The sequence below is a fragment of the Corvus kubaryi genome, unplaced genomic scaffold (assembly GCF_017639235.1).
Source record: "Corvus kubaryi isolate FWS band 111438036 unplaced genomic scaffold, C.kubaryi_AGA036_p1.0 37398, whole genome shotgun sequence".
Lineage (NCBI taxonomy): Eukaryota > Metazoa > Chordata > Aves > Passeriformes > Corvidae > Corvus > Corvus kubaryi.
Window position 1 is genome coordinate 41,462,467 of NW_024581137.1, and position 22,697 is coordinate 41,485,163.

A 22,697-nucleotide genomic window follows, 5' to 3' on the forward strand; every position below is an offset into this window, starting at 1 on the left:
CTAATTAGTTTGAGACGGCATTCCTTTTCCTCATATGAAACAAAAATCATCAACCGAATAAATCTGTAACAAATTTTATTGACATTTTGGGAGGTGAAAGCATTGCTAGTGTCAATTCAAAGTATTGTCACATGCTTTCCCAGGACAGACTTTCAGTATATCAGTCCATTTTCATACCTGCTGCCTCTATGGTAGCACTGCTAATCAGATGGCAGGTAGCCACGAGCCATCAAACACGTCTCTCTGCGTTTCTCCCAGGAGCATTTTTATTTCCCTGCTTCCTAATGAAGGATTTCTTTGCCAGAAAACTTGTGGAAATATTTTTCCTGTATTTCTTCAGACTTTTCCCAGTAGAGAGTATCTTTCAATTTCAGCTCTTTTCCTCTGTCACGTTGACCCCACCACTGTTCTTTCTGGATTTCCTGCACGTTTTGTTTTTCCAAGTTTCCGTTTGCAGTTTGTGATGATTCTTTTGCACTGATGGAGCATCTGCCCATAATTTGCAATTTTCTATTGTGAAAAACCATTTTGTTACAGTGAGGCTTTGATTCAGTGATGAATTCTAGTTCAGTCTGTTATTCTCAAAGATGACTGACTTCTAGTAATTTAATTTCAACCCCTAAATGAGCAGCCTGGGCTCCTGATACAGCAAATAAAACCTCCATAGAGGAGTCTAGAGCACTCTCATCTTCCTGATCATTGATCAGATTGTCTTAAATTGATCAGGGGTGGAGGAAGATATGTCCTTAGGAAGGACTTTCTTTGTCTCTTGCTTTTTATGGAAGGTGATAATCCTGTTGAGCTGTTACAGTTCTTCCACCTCACATGTTAGTATTAAAAGTTGGATCATGGTTTCTCTGTTTTCCAAGTCTGCAGCAAGGTCAGAAAAAGATATGAGCGAGGGATTGGTAAATCCAGGAGTGGAATGCTGTGCTGAAGAAGCCTGTGATTACCAATCCAATGCTACATAAAAATCTCGTGGAGAATGCTTTTTGTCAACACAGTTTCCACAGAAGAGTCCTGGGAAGGTTGTGAAGGCTGAAGTGCTCACAGCACAGCTGAGTTTTCAAGATTTTATATCAGATCTCAGGGTGAAGGCATGGACTAAAACAGGGACAACTCTGGCCTTCCACCTTTCTTAAGATGCTGGGGCTGCAATGTCAGCCTCTCTGCCAAAATCCCTTAATGATACAGAAGGATCTCTGAGAGGGAGTTTCACAAGCTATTGTGCAAAGCCCCTTTCTTTGGCCTATAAGAGAGGAGGGGAAGTGTTCCAGGCTGAAAAAATGAAGAAGAGACAGAGAACACTATCTTTTAAAAACCCCAACTACTCCAAACAAACCCAGGAACCAAAGGACCCTCTATCTTCTCAGCTGCTGAATTCAGCTAACACCCACTTTTCATCATTGCCGTACCAAGGCTGATCTCAGAGTCTAGCATATGGTTTAGCTATTGACTTGGCTTCCACTTAATTAAAGTCTTTGAAATGAGATTGTTCCATGTTGTGTAATGCACATTATGCAGCCACTCGCTAAATATTTTGCCTTTTCCTTGCCTATTAATGACAGTAAAGTTGTCAGGAGGCTGTTGCCACCTGAACCTTTTTGTTGTTGTCTGTCTTCTGACTGTTGACCCTGCCATATGGGGTGAATTCCCAGATCTTGCAAGGCTGTGTGGGGCTGATGTAGAAATTTTCATTTAACATTCATGGCAAAGGCACTCTGTCCTCTATCGGCATCCATAAACTATCACTGGTTTGTTTACAAGACTGGCTTGTAAAAATACACCCAGAGAGTGAGTGAAAACTTGTTTCCTTACTACAAGTGATCTTAACAAAGAGCTTTCCGGACTTGAAAGGCAAGACAAGCAAGCATTATGCTAAGATTTAGGTTTCTGCAGTAGGAAGTCTTTTAAAACAGCTCATAGAGATCTCCTTTCAGAAATGTCTGTGCTGACATTTAATAATGTGGTTGTCAAAATTTTGGGATGGAGATTGTTTGGTTGGGGTTTTTTTAGTTCGTGAGGTTGTTCCTGCCTGTAGATTGAGAGTTGCTTCCTTTCCTGGGGTTGGAAAGGAAGACTTACTGCAATCTATTTCAAGAATAGTCTGAGGAGGAGGAAATTCCCTTCTTGTTCCTAATAACACTCTGCTGGAGGAGGAGAATTGTTCAGTAAGTTAAAACATTTAAATGAAGTTTTGATTTTATACATCTTGTTAATATCTAGAAATTTGATTGTATTTTAAACGGAGTATGTTTTATCTTCTTTGTTAAGGGGGAGGGACCGTGGGTATCGTGTAATGTCTTTGAACTCAGTAGATACTAATTTGGTGACTTAGCAAGGGTGAAATGTTCAGTAAGAAAAGAAAACAATAGCAGATCTGCTACTGCTTGTTATTACAAAGTGCCAGTCTAAGCTGCTGGGTACCTCTGAGAGATATCAGCAGTGCATTTCATTGTCCAGGATCTTGGATTCAGAGACAGAGGTAATTTTGCCCATCCACACATCTGTAATGTTCTTATCTTTTCAGATGTTTCAGATATCTTTAGGGTACTTCCACCAACAGTTTAGAATCAAGGGTTCTGTTTAATTATCAACAGTAGAGCAATCCAAACCTCCTTCAAGGCAGAGTTAGATACCCTAGGTGAGCAGAGTAGAATGAGAGTGTTTGTCTAGATGTATTTCTCTTTTGCTTTAATCAAAAATGGAGTGGTGTTCAAGGCATATCTAATGCTGTACTTCATCCAGAAGTGTGTGCTGTCATGCTGGGAGCAGTGGCCGTGTGGACCTAGGTATGGAGGCACTATGGAAGCATTTGTGCCCTCCATTACACAAGGAAGGTGCTCCTGGTACAGTGGGGTGTGTGCTGAAGCACAGTGGGAGCCCCCAAAGTCCCCTTACCCTCTGCTCTTTCCCCACAGGGCTGACTTAGGGAGGCAGCTTGGGTGCAGTAAGACAAAGCCCAGGATCTGTCTGTGCCTCCTTGCCTGCTCCTTGGCTGTCAGTAGAAAATTTGTCTTCATCCCAGTGTCTGTGATTCCACCGCTGTTTTTGGGCTCGTTGTAGGAGCTGTTACACAAATGCCAAAGAGGCTCTGCACCCCAGAAGTCTTAAACTGCTGAAAATTCACATTTGTTCTCCTTTTGCCACCCCTAGGAACTGAGGTTTGGTAAGCAAATTCTTGAATTTTTATGCAGCAAAACTCAAAGAAAATAATTAATTTTTTAAAAATGAGAATAAGCTGGAGATGGAAGAAACATCTTCTGCCAGATAATTTATCAAGTGTTCTCTGCAACCCTTTTCAAGCCAAGAACGTTGCTGCAGGTGTGAATTTGCTCATGAAGCTGCTTGTATACCCAGGTGAGCCACCCTCACACACTGTCCCCACCATGTACATGCTAGCCTTTCAGAAGAGACACATTCCAGCACTGAGTGTCTCATCCTATCCCATGATCTGTTTTGGGACTTGGCCAGGTGGGACTTTTATCTTCTGCAGACAGTATAACCTGCTTTGAATTTCTTAAAGATCTCTGTCAGACATGTGTGCCAGTATGTGAAACTATTAATGTTCATTTCAGTCCTGCATCTGTTTCAGAAGATGATTGCTACATTTAAGTGAAAATCAAGTATTTAACTGAGAGAGAATTTCTGCAATGCATTTTAAAGTATCACTTATTATATTACGAGTAATAGCCTGAAACTCTTAGCAGAATTCATTGGACCATTATATCACATGCTGTGCAGGAAATTCTTGTGTGTCTTGATAGAGTTTATAATTTAATTGATGATGAGCAATTTAGAGAGGGAGGGATATGCTGTGAAACAGAAGTGTAGAATTATGTGTCTGTGAACACAGGTGTGTATACATGGAATAGTTCAAAATTTAATAACTTAAGAATGTCTGTCTTCCAGTCTATACAAATTTACAAAATTTTGAGTAGAGTCAAATAACTAAAGGTTGTGGCATTCTCTTATTTCATTTTTCTTAAATCACTTTATTTTCCTGTAACTTTGTGCCTTTGTATTTCTTGCATGTGAAAGCCCAGATTTCAACTTTTAAACTATATGTTAGACAAATTTCAGGAATTCAAGTGCTCTACTTTCATTTTTATTCTGCCATTGAAAATACAGGAAAAAAAATGATAATTTGCCTGAAAAACATGTTGGGTGCTTTTAGTGTGTTTCAGGTATTCAGAAATTTTAGAACTATCTATTCCTTTAAGTAGAACTCAGTGCATTGTCATGTCCAGTGCATGTGGCACTGTAAGGCAATTCTTTTTGTACTTGTAAATAAGCTTCCATATGCAAGTACTTTGAAAGTGTTTTTTAAATCTGCTGCATCTGTGTCTGATGTTAAAAGCATGAAAAAACAGCCAAAAAACAAGCCCTCCTAATGACCTGAAACTGCAGAATAAGTATACGCATTCAAAACTGCCTATCTTTAATTTAAAAAGGCAAACATAAAAATTAAATGCCTTCCTAAGCTTCCTCCATGAGCTTTACTGTTTTATAGACCTTCTCTGCCAAAAATTCCTTGTTCTTGCTCGCAGTTTTCTCATCTGGGCAGAGATAGTCATTCCCTTCTGTGCTCTGACCAGAGCTGTTTTGATGTCACCTCATCTGCAGGGTGACACAGCAAAACACTCGAGCCTCTTTCTGCAAAACCTGGAGCACCCAGTGCCCCCTGCCTTGGCACCCTCTTCAGTGGCCCCGGCCAGGCGTGGCACAGGCAGGGCTGTGGAGGAGCTGTGGCACTGCAGAGAGAACCAGGGCAGCCAAAGCCTCCTGACTGCGGGGCAAACACCACCGGGCTGAATTTAGAGTTGTAGAAGCAGCTCCGATGGGGAGAGCTGCTGCTGTGGTCTGTGAGCAGGGTCTGACAAACGCCTTTGGAGAGTGGGCTGATCCCATTTCCACCAGGAGGCTTAGCAGCAGAAACCACAGCCTGGCACCCAGACTGAGTGGTGGTAGGTTTGTGCAAGGTATGTGACACTGTGAATGGACTGGCACTGAATTTGTGTCAGGGTGGCAGAAGCAGTTATGGTCCAGCAGTTGAGTATTGGTAAATTAAGCCAATGACAGGCATAGAAAGACTAGGTCAGCAGAGCCATACTGGTTTAAAATTAAATAAGTGAATAAGGTCCATTAAAAGATAAACCTAATAAGCCAGTTACATTTTAATTTTTCACCTAGTAATGTTTAGCAGTATTATATTATGTGTAAGGAAATTGTGGTATCTTTTTAGGAGACAGTAGGGCTTCTTATGTATTTAAAATAGAAGTTAAAACACATTAATGAAGTTATGTATATGTGAGAACCACCTTGTGCAGATATTATGAAGCTACATTAAATTTTGCCTTGGCAGTTTAGCTTTCCCCTAAAAAACTTAAAGTAGTGGGTTTTAAGGGGTTTTAAGTCAGCAGAATTTTTATGTCGTAATTTTGCAGCAAGTTGTGATTTTTATAGATTGGTGAGGTTCAGCATGGTAAGTGGAAATTTATCTATCACTGGAAACTATGTGAAAATGAGTTTTACTTATTGTTTGGATTAAAATTTATTATCTTCTTACTTCTGTACTTATTGATTAATTTAAAGTATAGGAAAAAAAATTTACTAGGTTATGTAACAATGGGTAAATCTTGACAGTAGTTTTGTAGGAAACAGACCATGTAAATGCAACATCAGAATGGTGTGTTTTCCTAAAGCAGTACCATATGTTAGTTGATTAACAAGTTGTAGGGTTATTAGAAGATCTTGGCTGCTGGTAAGAAGGAGCATCTGTTTTCTAAGTCTTTTATCTAATATGTGTAAAGACTTTGCCAAGTCAAGTTTAAGTGTTGGGTTTTTTGGGTTTTTTTTAGGGGGTATATATCAGCTATATATTCCTTGGGTATTTTTCTTTCCATAGGTGACACTAATGCATTGTTGGGATTTAAATCTAACCCCATTCCTGTGAAGAGCATGCAGTAACATTAAGAAGTAATGCTCAGTATACCACGTGCAGGTATTTTATAAGATCAGTTCAAAATTCTGCCAGCACCACAGCTTGTATTTAGTCTAAAACTTTATGTTTTGTTTTGTTTTTATCTTCAACCAGACATCAACTCCAGTAACTAAATAGCAATTATGGAAGTTTAGTTTTCCTTCAGAACTTAGCAGCTTACACTGATGGTATTGGAGTGTGTCCAAAGTGCCAAGTGTGCATGCCTGCATCACTGTGTAACTCCAAAAACAAGTGTCATGAGTTTTACAGAGTAAAATATACCTCCACTTATGACTTATTCTGAGATGTTACATGGAGTTTTAAGTGGTTAATCAATCTTATGACACCGGCTTGGAGCAGAATCTCTTGTGGTCTAGCCAGTTTTGAGGCCGTAGGGAGAGCCAACAGCCTGAGGCTTCACCCTGAAAACAAATGAGGTTTTAGAGAAAGACTGAAGATTTTAAGATCTTTCAGGACTCTCAAAGAGAACTTTTACTCTTCTGTGTTCAAAATCAGTATGTGGTTTCCAAAGCAGCATCTAAGAATAGCTTTAAGGTTTCTTATCCAGGCCTGATGAAGTTTCTGGACTTTCATATGGGGATCTTGCCAGCCACAGGGAGCCTGTGGGACATGCTTCTGCATGTTCTTCTTTTGGGACTCCTTGTGTTTCATTAAGGATGAGAGACAAATGGAAGTTTTAAAAAGAGCTTTTTTTAAAAAAAAAACCCCGTGGTTTGCATATCATTAGTGTCTCTATTGTCAAAGTCTGATTTCTCTGTTCATCTGATTTCCCCATACTTTCATTAGAAGGCTGTAATTTGAGGCTGTGAAGGAAGTTTTGACACAGACAATGGGTGGAGATCAACCTATTTTCTCTAAACTCTGGGACTTTCCGTGGTAGGAAACTGTTTAGTTTTGCAAAAGCTGCCTGTATTTCATTGGCAGGACATTGAGCACAGTCGGGTCATGACCACAAAGTGAAAAGCTAGGACAAGTCTTGAGATGAAGTAGCTTGATGGGAAGTGAATTCCCTCTCCTGCTGCCGGGCTGTATATTTTAGGGGACAGCAGCTTCAACACCTGCAGGAGGTGGGTGCTCGCTTTCTCGCAGCCTTCAGCAGCTGTAACCCCCCAGGCCAGCTCTCAGCCTCTCACTAGCCCAACTATCCACTCTATCCAGCTACTGACAGCTTTAAAAATGCAGTCTTTTAACTATGCCTTTGTCTCTAAATAGCTTTTCTTCCCGTGTTTCTTGGGGGGGTGCTAGGTGAGGCAAAGTAAGATATGTTGTCAGCAAAATACGCTGAAGACGACGAGCCAAGAGGTGAGAGAAGCAGCAGCTGAGCAGGCAGTGGCAGGATGCACACGTGTGTTTGTGTGAGAGAAGTGTTACCTCTCCGTGTGGTGCCATATGCTGCACAGCTCTAGATCCCCACATGGCGCAGCAGAGCCCGGTGTGGATGCTGCAGTGTGTCTACATGGATTGGGGTCAAAGTGTAGAAGGAAGCGCTGTTTGCAACCCTTCTGGCACAGCCACAGCAACCACTCATGAAGTGTTACAGACAGAAGTTTTAAGAGCAGGCTTCATGCTTCGGTTTTCAAAGTCTGGGCAGGAATCAGGCAACAGCTCCATCTGGTATGAGATTGCAAACAGAAATGTAGTGCAAGGGAAAGACAGACCATCCTCAGCCTTGTAAAATAGCATTTTATGGTAGTGAGAGTCTCCTCAGAATATGATCTGGGTTAGATTGTTCTGTTTCAAGAGAGAAGTCTTTTAGAAACTGATTGTCTAGTCTGCTGGCAGCAAAACAGTATGACAAAAAGTGTTGGGCAAAAATAGAAATAGGAAAGTCTTCATACAGAGAATCTGGAACATGAGTCTAAAATTTAGAATTAAACATATGCTTGGCTCTTGAGGAAAACAGTCTACGTGGGAATCATTCACTGTCTAAAACATTGTGGAAATGTTAGAAAGAGTATAGGAGATATTTCCATGTATAGAGAGTACATATTTTTCCAAATAAAAAATTAATTTTATTTTATTCTCAGAGCTATTTAAGGAAGTGTCATGCCATCCAAAAAACCACATGTACAGATGTTTTCAAGTGATCACCACTACCTCCATTGGAGAGCGGCCCACTGAACAATAAGCGCTCTACTCTGCTGCGTCCAAGAGTCAGCTCCTGTAACATTGGTCCTGTACGTGCTGGGCATTTAGTCTAATGCATATGCTACTGTTCAGTCATGGAGAGGTGTCTCAGGAGACTAATTCATCTCATCCTAAAACAGGTGTCTAGAGTCAGTGCAATGAATTACCTTCAACAGGTTCCTCTTTAACTTCCGTGGTTGCTAAGTGGGTACTAGGTGGGCATTTGCTTGTACTTTTGATGGCTGGGACTAAGTGAGGTCTGGCAGGTTGGCTTCTGTGCAGAAGAAGGAAGGTCTGGGATGCTTTGGTGGTATCTAAGGAGAAGTCCCATCAGCTAGAAAAGAGCACTCTTATTTTCTCTTATTTGCAGGGCCAATATTGCAGATGAGTGTAAAATATCTGTAGAACAACCAGTGCATCTGCCAGCCTGCAGCCACCTTTGCAGGTCCATGTGCAGAGCCCTGGTCTCCAGTAGAGGACAGATTTGGCTGCTCTACACAAACCACAGTATCCAAAGGTTGCTTATGCAAGGTGTTACAAACTGTGTGTGCCCACACCCATGAAACTTTAGTGATTTTTTTTTTTAACTACTTCAGATTTTCTGGGTGAGGAGTTACTAAGATATATCACTATATATCGTGTCAGATGTACACCACTTGAGAAACAGTATTTAATCATGCAAATAAAATGTTTACAAAGAGTCTGCTGCAACAGAATCCCAGACTCCAAGAGCTCCCTGTTACAGCAATAGCTCCAAGTGCACGACACTCCTAACTACTCTGATGTGTTTCTGCAGTTAACACACAAGTACATAATCTCAGATATGAAACTGCCATTGCTTTATTGCTTTCTAAAGTACTTGAAAATCTAATGAGATTCTGGATAGGTCTCTTTCAAGTCAGCCAGTCATAACATTCCTTGGGAAATGGCTAGTAAAAAGTTTCTTACTGTGCATCACTGCTTAATAAAAGGTGTATTATTCTTTGCCCTTGAAAAATGTCTCCTGACGAAAAAAAAAAAAAACCAACAAAAAACAACCTCTTGTTTCCTTGGACTGAGAAAGCATAAAGATGGTTACACATCTCAAATAGGAAATAGTCAAAGCAAATCTCCAAGGAACTACAGGAACAAAGCATATGATGCCTTCATAGCAAGGTTTTGTGCAGCAGTGTGAGCAGATATTCAGATTTTGTGCTTCTAAATGAGCAAATTACCAATGACCTACCAGATCCTAGTGCTGCCTTGTGGAGTTCTGTGCACTGATCTGCACAGCCTTGCCTGCTGTACACTAGGTCCCATATCCCAGAGAAATGGGGAAGGGCAGGGGAGGCTTGGTGCTGTGCTGTGCTTCAGTCTAAGTCAGGGCACCTAAAGTCCTCCAGAGTGGCTTCTGAGTAGCAGGGAATTGATGCAGGAGAAAAGATGATCTCAGCCCCGCCAAGCTGTACAGATCCCTTGTTCAAAAGGTTTAACAGTGTTCTGATACTTGATGGTATCCAGAGCCCTGGATGCTGATGCTGTCTAAGATTTACCCTGCATTGTCTGTCACCTCTGTGGAACAGCTGAAGCACCGCAAATTCGTTCTCTAGCTTCCACTGCACTAACTTTCCTGCATAGACTATTTTCTACAACAGATGAGACATGACTTAATATATTGTATGCTATTCATTTTCTCCCATATCCTCTCTTCAGGAGGAGATTTCCATGTGATTCTCAAGAGAGAACACAGTGTTTTGGTTAGGTCTAGGGTTGCTGTTTTTCTGTTGTAATGTGCTCCTATTTCTTTATGTTTAGCACATATTACAAAGTGTTGCTATCAGTATTAGGGCTTCTTGTACCTTGTCAAGTGTAAGAGCAGTTGTAGCAGGCCCAACAACGTGTCTTGAATGGTGATTGTTACCTAAGGAAGAATGTGGGATCAAGGAAAGTATGTAGTGATACTTCTGGAATATCCTCCCAGCTCCCAAAAATATGCAATTAAAAGATTACTTGAGAGAAACCAAGGATTATGGCCTTTTTATTAACAGTGCTCAATGGATTTTTTTTTCCATTAGTTTGTTTTTTATTTTTTTTAACTCCTCTTAACTCAGTAACTGCAATGTCTTACAGCAGGAAGTTCGCCAGCTTCACTTTCATATTGCTCTGGGAAATTAATATTCACATCTATGTAGTTTGGAATCATTAGCTTACTTCTTTCATTTGATGACCCTACAGTCTGTATTGAGAGAGACAACGAACAGCCTTTTTCCATTCAACTTCTGTCACTCATGTTTATAGACCTCAAACAGATGTTTGAGTCATCTGTTTTCGTAATGGAGAGTTCTACATAATTCAGTTGTTCCTTGTACAGAAACTTCTATAACTTTGATCATCCATGCTGCGTTTTTCTAAACATTTCTATTATATCTTTTTTGACCAGGAGTAAATTAAAATTGCATGCAATATCCAAAATGTGAGTAGACTGTGGATTTGTACAGTAGCATAATGATATTATCTTCCTTTTTTGCTAGTCTTTTCCTAGCACTTTCTAACATTTATTTGGTTTTTTAATCACTAATGAGCACTGAGCTGAAATTTTCAAAAATGATTATAACCTCAAACTCTCTTTTTGAGCGATAATAGTTTGTTCAATGTCAATGTGCATCACTTTACATTTGTCTACATGGGATTTCATCTGTCAATGTACAGCCTAGTCAGTGAATCTTGTGGTGTCTTCCTTGTAACCAATCCTTGTCTTCCCTGAATATCAGAATGTACTCAGTAAACTCTGCCACCTTGCTTAAACCCCCTTTTCAGCTCACTAATGTTGAGAGCTGCCTGAACCAGTCCACTCTGTGTGATTGGTAATCTACATCTCCAGGGAAATTTGGCTTTTGTTCCTACAGGGTTTTTCCTATTTTTATTCAGATTTTATCAATGGAAGATCTCCTCCCTTTGTTTCTTTACTGAGGGATGTTGCTACATGCCCTCTGGAAATCCAAGGGAGCTATGTCTGCTGGCTATTACATGTCAGTTCTCTCACTGGGCTGGGAAATGGCAGCAGTTCTTGCTTCTGCTTTCTTTGACCCATATGATCTTGTGTTTCAGTTCCCTCTGCAATATTAAATTGCTAATTTCACACTACCACATTTGGCGGTTGCTACCTGCCTAACACATTGTCCACATGGAACCTGTCAAGAGCCCTATTGGAGAGGGACATATGCTGCTTTCTGAAGTTGGGGGAAGTGTTAATGGTTCTTATTTTAGCTCCATCAGCAAAAGAAAATTACAAGCGATAGTGCCTCTGTGGCTAAATTTGTGGTTTATTGAAACTGTGGCAGAGCCCACAAGATGAGGAGAGAAAATAATGTCTGATTTTAAATTTCAGCTGTTGGCTGCAGCTGCAGCTTTCAGAAAGCTTTTCAGCCTGGTTCCTGTCCCATTTTCTCCTAGCTTCCTTTTACTGCAAAGGGAAGCTGAATTGCAACATTGAGCACTCCATGACTTAGGTTTTTCTGTACACAAACAACTTTGACTTTAACTGGCATGGTTCTTAGCATAGGTATTATCAGACATACATTGTTTAAGTAGAGGATGAGGAAACAAAAATTTTTAATTGATTTTTTAAAGTCTGAATGTGTAGCAATCCAATTGATGTTTTTAAATAAATAGGAGAATTGTTTGAATTTTCTGCAAGGTGCTGAGTTTTTATGTTACTGTTCAATTGGGATGTCACTTCCTCAATGAAATAATAGCATCAGAATTCACAGTTACTTACATATTGAATAAAACTGTTGTATTCTTGCAACTGGTGACAACTACTGCAAGATGAAGGGGAATTAGTCTCTAACCTGATAAAAAAAATCTCTGTGGCATGGCAGTCCCATACTGATAAGGACAGCTGAGGAACTGGAAATATGTTACCTTTCAACAAGCAAGGCATTATTTGTTTCTTGGAAAGACTCATGAGATTTACACAGCACTATGAAGAAAAGGTATTTAGTGATGATTTGCAAAACATTGCCACAGTCTTAATGTCTGTGGCTAAAATCAAATACAGTGTAAGACCATGTTGAAAAAGGACCTCATGCTGCCCAGGAGGCCTGGGGTAGCCTTGCCCTTGAGAGGAATATTTCTCAGACTCTAAAGTCAGAAGACCACCCAGTCTTTTCCTTGCTGGGTGGAGAAAACAAACAAATTACTTTCTTTGATGGTTGGGAAAAGAAAGTGATTGATAATTACTGCCTGCAGCATTTTACCCCTAACTGTGGTATTCAGCCTGTGTTTTCTGGCTGAGTTTAGGCACTTCCTTTAGAAGACTCTGCATAAGAGCAGACTAAAAGCATTACGTTAATACTACTCATGGACTGCAAACTCATCCTTCACTTACTTCTTCACCCTCTTCCAAGGGCACTCCTGTGTTACTCTCTGCTGTGAGAGGGGACTTACAGGAGTTTATAAGAGTGAAATGGAGGCATGTAAGTAATACTGTATCTCATCTCAAAGAGATCTTGTACTTCTTTCCTTCTAGCACTTTGCCCAGAATTTCCTCCAGCTGCTGAAAGGATTTAAATATCGTTCCAGCTGTGGTCTTGAAGTATTATCTTTTAATCACAGTTCTAGAGCAAAAAAAGCAAAAGAGGGGTGAAACCAGGAATTTATCACTGAACCTTATTATATTAATGATTAAATATTACAGTATTAGTATGAAAATCATAAATAAAATTGAACAAATTACAGAGTTACATTTTGCAAATGAGTCTTGGAAATCAGAGTATTGGAGTATATACATACGCAGTAAAGGCTGTCTGTGTTGCCAATTAATATTTAATAGCCTTTTCTTCTGGACTGAGGAAAATCTGTCATTGTCAGTACTTACTGCCTGCTCCCTACCCTGCACTGTGCTGCATGTAAAGGCATATGCCATGTTATGAAACATATTTATATATCTCAGCACAGACTTGCAGTTTGTAAAGGGGCATACATAATAAAATGTCACTTTATGTTGTCAGTGGAATGTTCACCTGTGAGTCATCCCATGGTTTGAAAAGTTTTTGTAAGAAATACAGAACAGTTGGAATTAAATTGTCTTGGGTTATGTATTTATTCATGAGAGAGATAGACACTCTACCTCTGAAAAAGCTTAAACCTTGTATGACACCTTCCTATGCTGATGTTGCTTATTCTTGTCTTCACCCCAGGCAGTTCTGTATGCTTCTTGTGGCCTGATAAGACAGAGCTTTGTTACTTTTTCTCTGTTTTTATCTTCTTGCACAGGAGCAGCAGACTTCCCCTTGTAGGAGGAATAGGATATGACGTGAGTCATGACACTGCATCTCACTTGGTGTTTGGACATTTGACCCTTGTAAAACCTGAAACATTCTTTCCCTGTTTGGGAGGAGGTTGCTGCGGCCACAGGCTCCCTGTCCTGGCTGGGCAGGGTGCCCCAGCCTCAGCCCCCTTTCCCTGGGGGCTCTGTGTTGTCATGCAGCATCCAGCTGCACCGGTGTTTTCAGAGGTAAATTTAGGTCATGTACCCTTTTGTTACTGTTAGTATATTTAGTTCAGAAGAATGGGCTCTGACAATCCCACTATCTGTACTGCAAGGAGAAGATGGGAATACTGGAAAGAAAGTGAAAAGAGGCAAAGACTTGTTTTTCAAGGAGAAAACCAAGACAAAAGGATAACGCAAGTCCAATGGAGCTCAGGATGTGAGTGAGTGAGTGAGTAGTCTGTGAGGTGGCTTTCTTACCTAGCACACATTCTACAGTACTGCTGCGTCTGGCTGACAAAGGGGAATAAATCTGATCCTTGGAAACTGCAGTTAAAGCAACTTTGCCATGAAGAAATAGGAGGCTATTTCTTAGCACTGAGGGTAATTAAACATGAGTCAGTTAACTGTAACATAGTCTGTGAAATGAGAACAGTTATCTTTGCAAAGCCATTTGAGCCCAGGCAGCAAGAAAACCTGTATTTACTGGGTGGTTGTGGCAGGGTGGAGGGTTGTAGCAGTCCTGCTGCTGCTGGATGTGGTATGCCCAAGTCAGCAGCTCTATCAGCCGTGTCTGTGGGCCTGCCTGCTGAAGCACCCTCCAATAACAGCACTGGCAGCTCTGTATTAAAGGCAGTGATTAAAATCAACTGTCATGCTTGCACCTTTCAGCAGGTAATGGGCATTGCTCAGCAGGATTCATTCCCTTCCATGTACATCAGGATAGGTATGTTTTGAGGTGTTTTTCCTTTCAGGTTTTTTTCTCATACATAAAAGATGGCCAGTGCTGGAGACAGTGACTGGATGTGTGTATCACTGCTTTGGTTAGGATGGTTTGGAGGTTTTTAAGGTGAATTTCTCATGTGGGAAATTAAAGGCAGAGGAGAGAACTTTGCTCAGTGTTATGTTTCCTCAGATGGGAGCTTGATGTCCTTCACTTTCTTATGCTGATCCTCCAGGTAGATCTCATTGCATGTGTGGTGGAGTTTTAAACAAATGCTAGGGCAGATGCAGCATTGGTGTCCTGAGATCAGTAATGTCTTCTTCATCTCATTTAAGCTTTTGGCCTTTGTGGGAGGTTCCGGCATCAAATTTAATGGCTTGTGATAGAATGGGAAATCAGACAAGACAATCAAATGGTCTTGTTGCCCTAAAGCTATGAAACCCTAAATACTGAAGAGTGAATTATTAAGTGTGCATCCCAGCAGAACAGACTGGGCAGGCCTGAAAAAGAACAGCAGTGCCTCTACTGTCAACTCCAATTGCTTTCTTACTAATCAGCTGTCTTAATAATAGCATGAGCATGGTCTGGGGAGGTCAGAGAGGCACTTTGAAGGAGGGAGATGTCCATACTATTGGAGAGGTCATTCAACATTACAAGTTGAAAGGTCTACATCAGACCTCTGCTCTTACATCTGCCTTCAGAGGCTGGTGCCCTACAAAGGGTAGATAGAAAAGCTTTACATACCACAACCTGTGACCATCCCTGCTGGGTTAAAAATCAGATCTGCATAGAAAAAAAGCTGTAAGGATTTATTCTGCTTGTCTTTATGTCTTTTCAGACATTCAGATAGTCATTTGTTTTATAGTACTGCCTTTGTAGTAGGGGACAGGGAGAAACTGTGGCAAAAATGATTTAAAATGTCCAACTCATTAAATCATTAATGGTGCTGACTTCTCACTTGATTTTAGTCTGAGTCTTAGAAAAAAATCTAGTTCTTTCCAGTGACATTGTTGAGAAAAGTCAAATACGTGTTTGGGTACAGTCCAGAGATGAATAAAATGAATAGTGTTCCCAAAAATGTTACTTTTCACGAAAGACCGTCATCAGGAATTGTGTGAATGCTGTGGGTTGGCAACACTGGTGCCATTGTGTTATATTTCTAATCATTATTTACCAATTTTTTTATTGAAACAATTTTTTGTGGTAGAATATTTATCAGAAATGCTGTTTGATAAGTAAGTTGTTATGGTAATCACAGCATAACTTGAACTATTACTTTATTTCTGAACTCAGGCTCCATTGAAATACACTATGTATTTCCTGTTAATTCAAGCAGTCACCTGACAATCTTATAAACTTGATGTATACATGGTAAAAGCTAAAATAAAGGATCTCTCATATTATTTCAAAGTATAATTGTACTTTGTGTAGAGCAGCTCTTGATACTTTTGATCACTAAAGCATGTCACCTCACAAATGTACAACCAGACCCTGCAGACATCCATGAAATTGTCAGTGTTTCAGGCAGTAAGTCTATTCTTCTGGCACTGCTAAAAAGTTGGATCAATTTGAATTGAGACTCTCCACCAGAGCTCTTTTTGAGTCAGTTTATCCAAAGTGAACTTACCAAAACCAAAGTGCTTTACACTGGGGAGAAATAGAATTTGAATGTAGAGCAGATTGACTTTAAAGTGACCTTCCCCCCTCCCTTTAATCCACCTCCTTCAGGAACAATCCCCTACACTGTTCTTTCCCACCCACATATTGCTTTTTATACCATTAAACTCTAGTGATTAAAATTTCTGCAATGTAAGGCATATTTTGCTTTCACAGAGTAATTTGTTTGGTACCTTACAAAAACATGATCATATTTTCTGTTTCTGAGTTTGCAGGCTGATTTCTTTCCTTACCTTCCTGTATGAGAATGTGGTGTGTGAAGGGCTGGCGGGTGTGAGGAGGAGCTGAGGCATGTCAGGGTTGCCAGCTCAAAGCTGGCTGTTCTGGTGGCAGTGTAGTCATATTAATGTTAGTTTGGTATGGTGGGATGACAACAGGCGGGTACAAAGGCTGAAATAAGGTGTTGCATTGAACGAGTCAGAAACATGGATCCTGTAATTATGCTCATTTAGCTCTGTTCCATCTTCCCTTGGGCAACAGAAAGGGAAGTCATGGTAAAGTGTATCTACTGTTGGCTTTGTTGGGATTGTCCCAAACTAGAGAGGGAGACAAAGTTATTGATGAAAGAAAAGAATCACCTCTTTTTTTGTTTTTCTCCTCACTTGAATGTTGGCACTTCTTTGTGATGACCACAGTTCTTCTTCTCAGTTTGATTTAGGGCATGCAAAAGTGTTTACTGCCCTCAGGCCTTTTAACTTATTTATAAAATTGGAGGGAGAGGAAGGAAACAAAAATAAAACTTCAAAACCAGAAAAATCTAACCTATTTAACATGATCTATGTCCAGGTGTGAGAGTTGTGAACTTGAACAAAATGTCTTTCGGAGTGCATGAAGGTTGCTCTGTTACTGAGATGAGCATTTGAGAGCTTGGCAATGCCAAGTGACAGGTGATTATAGCCATTTCCCAGAGCTATATTTGAAATGGAATTGGAAAGATGAATGTATCTTCTGCCTAAATATTTTATGTTCAACTTCTTAGTCACTCTTTTGTACAGTTTTAGTGATTAAGTCTGGCTCTTAGCACCACTGTTAGTCTCTGAACTTTTCTGAAGAGCTGAAACCTGGTCTGACAAGACACAATGAAATTCTGTTGCGGAGATGTGCAAACTCATACTTTTTTGCTTCAGCTGAGTGTTACCATTTCACTCCTTGGGCTAATTTTGCCTCACAAGTAGGAGACTTCTTAACTGAACTGAAATATACAGAGTATAAATATTGAAACTCTCCACAGATTTTTAACAGGGAAGGTAATTTCATTATAAATAATCCCAGTAGTTGTTTTAGATTGTCATTGCAAATTTTAAAATCAATTTCAGATGTTTTCCTTTAATTTAAGCACTGAATATTTTAGCCACTATGCTTGCATTAATAATAGGACCCACTTCATTGAGATCTTTTACTAAGCAGATGAGACCAAATTATCATAAAGCCCCCCTCCACATCTTAAAAATCTCGAATTCTTTGTACAATACCAAATCAATAGACAATTAATTTAGAAAGTAATCCTCTTTGCCCCCAGATGTATTTACATGGATTCATATTGCTAGACCTCAGAATTCTTTTCATTTTGCCTGTATATGTTAGTGGCTGCTATTATATCTTCTTTGATAATATGCTGTTTGAACATAGTCCTTTTCTTTTTGAAGTGAGTCTGTTTTAGTTTAAGCATTGAGAGACCACCACCCAGCCTGGCAGTGAAGACACTGAGGATGAACAAGAATGAAGATGTGCTCAAACAAGCTACAGCCCTGAAGCTGGTCTCTGCTGTCCAAGGGGGAAATCAGAGCTTTGTCATGTGAACTCGTTGCTCTTCTTCTGAAGTTAGTTACTCTCTCCATTTCAAATCCGACTAGTTCACAGAGAATGGCCACCCACGATTCCCTGGAGTACAGAGGGGAGGTTTCCTGACACACTGGAGCCATCCTCATGATGCTCCCCTCCTGCAAAGCAGCCCCAGGGCAGTCCCAAGCCATCTCGGGCCATATAAAGGCTTGGAAAGGTGCTGCAGTGTGACCCACTTGGGTGCTCATAATTCCCCTCAGGCTTCTGCCTCACCACTCCAGGTCTAATATTTTTTTTCTGGACTACAATAGGCTGAACAGTGTCAGGCTGGCTCCTGCGGAGAGCATTCATGATGTTTTTCGCAGTGGCTGCATGATTTCACATGGACATTGAGACAAGTCTTTAATTATGGGACACTTATGATTTAACTATTAATAATTAGATTCCCAGAGATTTAGTTCTGAATAATTGCTAGAGCCATGGAGTCATTGTTGTATATTATAAGTTGGACTAATTGAGTGCAGCCAGTATTTGTTAATTGTTCCTCTTACGCATATGCTAAATCCAGAAGAGTTGAAGTCGCTCTGGGACATTAATTTTAAACACAATTAAAACATCCTAACCTGTTGGCAATTATTCTCTCTGCATTGTTTTGATATTGATGGATCCAGATCTGAGCACAGTAATTAAAAGGAACCACTGTTATTGTTGATCCCACAGATAAACAAACGCTGATTGCGTGCTGTGAACTGGTTAATCAAGTTTATTTAACTTGTCGTTAGTGATTCATCCCAGTGACTCTACTGGGGTGCTCTTTATTTGAGCTTAATAATATAAAGGTTCTGGCTGTCTCCAGCTGCTGAAGGAGTTTCTCTAATTCTTCTAAATTAACTCCGGTAACATCTTGAGGAATAGCATAGTTAGATACACAGATTAAATCCAGCTTGAGACCAAGGAATTTTTCCTTAAAATGAGACATTCTTTGAGACCTTGCTGTTGAGACCCAACTGCTCCCTGTCCTGAGCTGCAGTAGAGATGATTGTGTTTCCTTGGTGGTGATTATGTTTTATGTGCAGCCTCTTCTGTTTTGTTTGATTTTGATGATACTAAAGTGTGCCATGTTTAGTCTCTTCCTTTGCCAATGCTTTTTAATCCTGTTTGAGAAACTACTTCTGCAGCTGCAGAAGTTCTCATAAGGTGACACCCAGTTTTCAAACAGGTCCACAAACAAAAAACCAATCTCTCCTAGACCATCTCTATATTCTGGGTGTCCAGTTTGCTCAGGCCCCTTAGCAGCACTATCAGTACCATTTCCTGTCAGTCTCAGAAGTAGAAGCATCTTGCTGTGGCCATGAAAGCAGCAGTTCCAGACCAGCTTGGCACTTTCCCGAGGGGCACCCAGCTGCTCTCTGGGACTGGGAGAGTCAACAGAACAACTCTTTCTTGTGCTCTTGGCTGAGAAAACTAAAGGTGCTGGCTCAAAGTAGATGGTTTAATTTTATTATTATTGTTGTTGTTACTGCCATCATTATTTTAGTCTTAGACTAATTTTCTAGGTATTTTTCCCCACCATGGATGGAGGGAAAGCCTCCTAAGGAGCTAGAGTGGACTGATTCTGTTCTTATTAACGTTCTTGGTACAAACACTACTGACCTTCACAGCTAACCCTGGTTTTGTACAAGGCTGAAAAAGTTCCTTCCTTTCATTTAACGCAAGTATGTTTTGTGCTTTCTTTTGTGTTATTTTAGGATGAGGTCTTTTTAAATGCCCTTAGTTTCTGAACTCTCAGTTTCTGGGCCCTGTGTACAGGTAATGTCTTAGTACAGCTTTCATGGTGCTGCTCCAGGCAACCACAGTGGCTTTCTTTTTCCATCAGAGGTTTCTGAGTTCCTTTACATTTCTTGAAGTTGCTGGTGTTCAGTGTTCACTATTCCTGCAAGAACCCTCTTATCCTTCCAGCTGGCTGTGAATGTAAATTGCAAGAGGCTCATCACGATTGTCCAGACTCTGGAAACCATTGGTTAAAGGTACATTCCTTCATATCACACACATCAGATAAGTGGGATGGCTGGTCATCACTTCTCCTCCTAAAATAGTCCAGAATCAGAATGAGCAGGAGGAACCCAGGGCCAGTAAAAACACTATTCTAAATAAAATCACACTGTTTTCTTTATAATTGCAGGGTAACTATAGTATAGTATTCTGCTGGGAGCACTGTACTGCAGACCTTAAATAGCAGTGCTAATGTTCAAATCGTATTTTCATCTTTTCTATGTTTTCCATGCCAGATTTCTGGGACTTTTGCCAGGTTCCAAGACCATATAGAATTAATTGTTAAAAAGGAAAAGAAATATTTCTGAAGTGCTAGAGAATACGTATGTCTGATCTAATGAACAATAGTTTCGTTCATTATCAATTGTTCCTTGTAATTTACTCAAATGCCTTTTTTTTTTTTTTTTTTTTTTTGTCTGGAAGCGGGAGGGTAGGAGCATGAGGAGAGTGATCCTCCTTGAGCTTCTGTACTGAATTTATATACATGCAAAACATTCCTGCATTCAATAATCTAAGTAGACAGGATGACATTTCTGCCAGATAGAGATGTAGAAGGAAACGTAGGGGAATTTTCCTAGCCTGTCTGGACTGGGCTGTTGAGAGGTCATTGCAAACAATTTGGCTGATGTTATATTGAAGTCAGAGTTGAAGAAAACTTGGAAGACCATATTATGCTAGGTCTGTTTAAAAAGACATCCAAGATACTGTTACCTGGTGTTGGAGTATCCATTTAAGTGAGAAATTGCCTATTTTTATTAATATCTCAGTTATGCTTTGTTCTTAACCTAATTCAGAAGTTGTCTGTGGATAAACTTTCTGGTCTTCATGCTGTAACTCAACACTAAGTTTGTTCCACCAAGTCTGACTCAGTGTTATGATTTGGATAGACTGAATCTGTCTGATATTCTCTATTAAATCAACACATGTAGCATCTGCTGGAATCTGTGGGATTTGATCTCATCCTTCTCAGCCACATTATTTTTTGCTTTGCAGCCTGGTAGATCTATCGATTTTCATGCAGGCTGCTGACCTGTGATCTGCCAAGAGAATTAGTTACATGTTTCTGTATGTTTTGCTACTGAGGCTTCGGAATCCCTCTTAACCCAAGTCCCTGCTTACATATTGCTACCATTCGTTTTTATTGGCTTCGCTGAAGTTGGATTCCTGTATCTCGATTTTTCCCCGATCCATTCTTTGAGCGGCTTGAAAGAATCCAACTGAAAACAAAACCTCAAAGAGTTTATATAATGAATTACTTTTAAACTAGACGCTAAAAAAGACAGAGGAGCATTTATCAGGAATGTTTGTGGGCTTGGTGGTTACGAGCTTAAAAAAAAAATACCGTGTGGAAAGGCTTTTGTCCCATGACAGAGATTTAAAAGGCTGCGGGTTCGGATTCCAGCGGAGGCTCAGGCCTGTAATCGCGTTTGAAATGCTGCCTTTCACACGGCCGCCCGGCTGCCGCGGGGCGCGGGCCGGGTAGGGGCGGCTGCGGAGCCGTCACCTGTTGGGGCCGGGCTCGGGGCGCGCCGGTGCCGCCGCGGGACCGCGTCCGGCCGCGGGGCTGCTGGGGGGCTCCGCGGGGCTGCTGGGGGCTCCGCAGGGCAGCTGGGGGCTCCGCGGGGCAGCTGGGGGCTCCGCGGGGCAGCTGGGGGCTCCGCGGGGCTGCTGGGGGCTCCGCGGGGCTGCTGGGGGCTCCGCGCCGCCGGCGCAGCGCGTCCTTTCTCCTCCCCGAGCCCGGCGCGGACGGTCCGGGAGCTGCGGCTCCAAGTTGGAGAGCTTGTGCGGTAGGCAGGGACAATGGAGGAAAATGAAAGCCAGAAACTTGAGCTGTGCCTGGCTTGCCCAACAGACAGCAGGCAGACGAGGGGTAAGTAAGCGGCGATATAAGTAAGGCAAAGATGGAGTTATGTTGAAGCATGTCCCTCGTTGCTGCTTTTTATAAGTGGAGGCAGAATGCATGAAAAAAAAAAAAAGCATTTTTTTCTTGAGCTAATGACTCTGGTGTGCACATTTCCCTAATATTGGAACTTTATGAGTTTAACTTTCTCTTCTGAGAGATTTCTGTGTGCCCTCTGAAGCCGGGAGCACGCTGCATGGCTGTCACGGATGCGGGATCCTGCCGGTGCGGAGGCTGAGGTGGGGAAAGCACGTCCCCTTCCCTTTAAATGCTCTGCCAGCCTCGCTATGGCAGAGAAATAGCTCTTCCTTCGTAAAAGTGGGTTTGAGCTCATCTTTACCTCGGGGTGTCTGTTAAAAGGAGGACCTTCACGGCAGATTGTGACAGGGTTAGTTTACTTTGAGTGAAACCACTGGGGTTTGTTTTGGAGCGAAGCCAGGACTGTCTAAGCGGGGTTTCCACGGCGCTGTGCATTCATACGTTCACTGCTGCACTATCTATTTCCTATAAAGCGAACGAAAACTATTTCCTGGCGAATTCTACGTGGGCTATTCCACGTGGAACAGAGCATTCAGGTAGCATGACAAACACCTAATCTAATCTATATCTATTACAGTATCTGTGGGGCACCTGTGGACATTCCCATTTCCTGCATGTTATATTCCTCAAAGGCACTTCAGGAAAAGTTGTATTACTGTGCTTCTGTGAAACAAATAGTGCATGTGGTTTAAAAAAAATCACACAAGTTTATGAGCATGCAATACCAACAAATAGTGCATTGGCAACTTAGAAGGAAAAAAAATGCTCTTTTTTTTTTTTTTTTAATTTGGGTCTTCATTAATTGATTGATGCTCTTTTGAATTGCTTTTTAAGTAAAATTACTGAGCATTGTGAGTAACCTTTGTCTGTGTATGTTTAGTGGGATGGAAATCTTCACTTTGTGTTTGACTAGGGAAAAAAA

The 22,697-nt window shown here is 41.0% G+C and overlaps 1 protein-coding gene across 17 annotated transcripts in view; it reads left to right on the top strand.

The window, feature by feature from the left end:
• Positions 1–22,697, top strand: part of KIAA1217 (KIAA1217 ortholog) — a 364,764-nt gene that overhangs the window by 165,878 nt on the left and 176,189 nt on the right. For 3 of the 17 annotated variants that reach the window (XM_042042939.1, XM_042042940.1, XM_042042943.1), the window contains exon 1: positions 21,496–21,706. The exons of 12 other annotated variants lie outside the window; for them this stretch is intronic. In XM_042042939.1, the coding sequence (XP_041898873.1) occupies positions 21,637–21,706 (70 nt within the window). In that variant the 5' untranslated portion in view covers positions 21,496–21,636. Of the gene's footprint in view, positions 1–21,494; positions 21,707–22,697 lie in introns of those variants that run through there. 2 more of the 17 variants (XM_042042935.1, XM_042042951.1) reach the window with 2 other exon arrangements.